At 46.3% G+C, this 2,287-nt stretch overlaps 1 protein-coding gene across 1 annotated transcript; it reads right to left on the bottom strand.

Annotated features, from left to right (window-relative positions):
* Positions 1-533: 533 nt before the first annotated feature.
* On the bottom strand, positions 534-1,472 carry LOC144266704 (olfactory receptor 5AS1-like). Its single transcript, XM_077820188.1, has one exon. The coding sequence runs from the start codon at positions 1,470-1,472 to the stop codon at positions 534-536; it is 939 nt and encodes a 312-aa protein (XP_077676314.1).
* Positions 1,473-2,287: the final 815 nt, after the last annotated feature.

The following is a 2,287-nucleotide window of genomic DNA, read 5'->3' as shown; positions in this document are numbered from 1 at the left end:
CCTCTGCAAATTGGTGAGGATTTTTACCAAACCTTCCCCGGGAAGTGGGGTGCAAGAGTTCGGAGGATTTTGGGGGGAAAGACGGGTCCAAACTATGTTTTTTCAGGAACCCAGATAAAGTTTGGTGGTGGCAGTGGAAATCCAAGGGCAAAGGGTAAAATAATTTGTACCTTGGGGAAGTTTTAACCTAAGCTGGTAAAAGTAAGCTTAGGAAGTTTTCATGCAGGTCCCCACATCTGTACCCCAGAGTTCAGAGTGTGGAAGGGACCTAGACAGGGTTGCTCTCAATCTCTCCTTTCAAAGTGGTTCTACTATGGATAACTAATTAAATAACTATTGGAACAGAGACGTGAAGTTGAGCATCTCACCCTCGAGGCAGTTCCCCTTTTCCACCAGCTTATAGAATCATTCTCTCTCTCTGGCCCTGGGATACTTCCCATGTTTTGTCCACTGATCTCAGTTGGGGTCTGCAGACCTTGTTGGAATGCAAACAAATTATTCATAATAACAATGGAATAATGAGAAATGCAGATTCAAGAGCTGGTTAGGAGTTTATTCATCGCTTTCCACAAGACGTCCTTCACCTCCATGTTCCTCAGGCTGTAGATGAGGGGGTTCAACATGGGGATCATCAGCGTGTAAAACACTGAGGTCACTTTGTCTCTGTCCATGGAATAGCTGGAGGTGGGATGCAAATACTTGAAGAGGAAGGTGCCAAAAAACAGGACCACAGCGGTTAAGTGAAAAGAGCAGGTGGAGAAGGCTTTGTGCCGGCTCTCGGCAGAGCGGATCTGCAGGATGGTGGAGATGATATAGACATAGGAGAGGAGGACAGTCACAAAGCTGCTCCCTGTAATGCAGCTCGTGAAAGCAAACATCATAATCTCATTGATGTGGGTGTCAGAACAGGAGAGCGCCAATAGTGGGAGGACGTCACAGAAGAAATGATTGATGATGTTGGAGCTGCAGAATGACAGCGGAAATGTGCAACACGTGTATATCATTGAATCCACCACCCCTACAGCGTACATCGCAGCCACCAGCTGTTTACAAAGGTGCCTGGACATGGTGACCGTATAGAGCAGTGGGTTACAGATGGCCATATATCGGTCATACGCCATCACAGCCAGCAAGAGGCACTCAACATCTCCAAAAACAATAGAGAGATACATTTGCACAGCACAGGCCGTGTAAGAAATGCTTTTCCTCTCAGCTAATAAATTCAGCAGCATCTTAGGGGAAATTATCAAGGAAACGCAGAGGTCACAGAAAGACAAATTCCTGAGGAAAAAGTACATCGGTGTGTGGAGTCGGGGATCAATCGTGATTAAGAAGATCATCCCCCCATTCCCCACCAAGGTGATACCATAAATCAGTAGGAACACCACAAACAGGGGGATCTGCAGCTCCAGATGATCTGTCAGTCCTGAGAGAATGAATTCAGTCACCTCCAAGTGACTTCCCTCTTCCATCTCCTCTGAACAGAGATCAGGCTGCTGCAGAGATATGGGCAGGTGGATGGTGAGGAAAACCTGTCCCTTCTCTGTCATGAAGTAAGGGAAGATAAATGGAGATCAGTTTCTCAATGGACATCAGTTCCCGCTCAGGGAAGGGCTGAGTCCACAGAGCCAGATGTTCTCAGCTGGTTATTCCAGGTGTTCGATAAAATGCACACGCTCTGCAAATAGAATGAGAAGCAGGTTAATCATGCCCCCCCCCCACAAAAACTCCTGTTCACTAATCCAAACTAATCCAATCCTTAGCTAAAGAAGGGGTGAGAGTAAAGGAGTGTCAATCTTTCCACTCTATCTGGGGAAGGGGAGCTCTGTGGCTTGGCATGTCCGTTTTGGGTAAAGTTGCTTACTGTGCCAATTAAGCTGTTTGGCATTTACTGGAGCCTCTATAAAAACCCAGAGACATAACGGAAAGCCCTGACTTCAGTGACTAGGTAATTGCCTATTTTGTCCAACCAAGGACGTCGCTCCTTTAGCTGAAGAGGTCGGAGTTGGGCCTGAGGCTTTTGATGGTGGAGGTCTGGAATTCAATAGCTGCTGATTCCCAGGGTGTCTGTATGTGTGTGTGTGACTGTAATTCAGGACAATAGAAAGTACCTGCTGAGAAGAGAGAAAGAGAGATGTGTTGGTGTTTTCTCATCCACAGAAACTGCCAATTTGGAGCATTCAGGAAGTTTTATACAAAGATGTGTGATCTTTGGGATGTGATTCCTGAAGCAACTGGGAATACCTGAGCTCAGAGAGACACAACATCGAATTCATGCATTCAGTAA

The sequence above is a fragment of the Eretmochelys imbricata genome, chromosome 6, assembly GCF_965152235.1.
Source record: "Eretmochelys imbricata isolate rEreImb1 chromosome 6, rEreImb1.hap1, whole genome shotgun sequence".
NCBI lineage: Eukaryota > Metazoa > Chordata > Testudines > Cheloniidae > Eretmochelys > Eretmochelys imbricata.
Note: the sequence above shows the minus strand (reverse complement) of the source record. Positions and strands in the feature narration are given on the sequence as shown.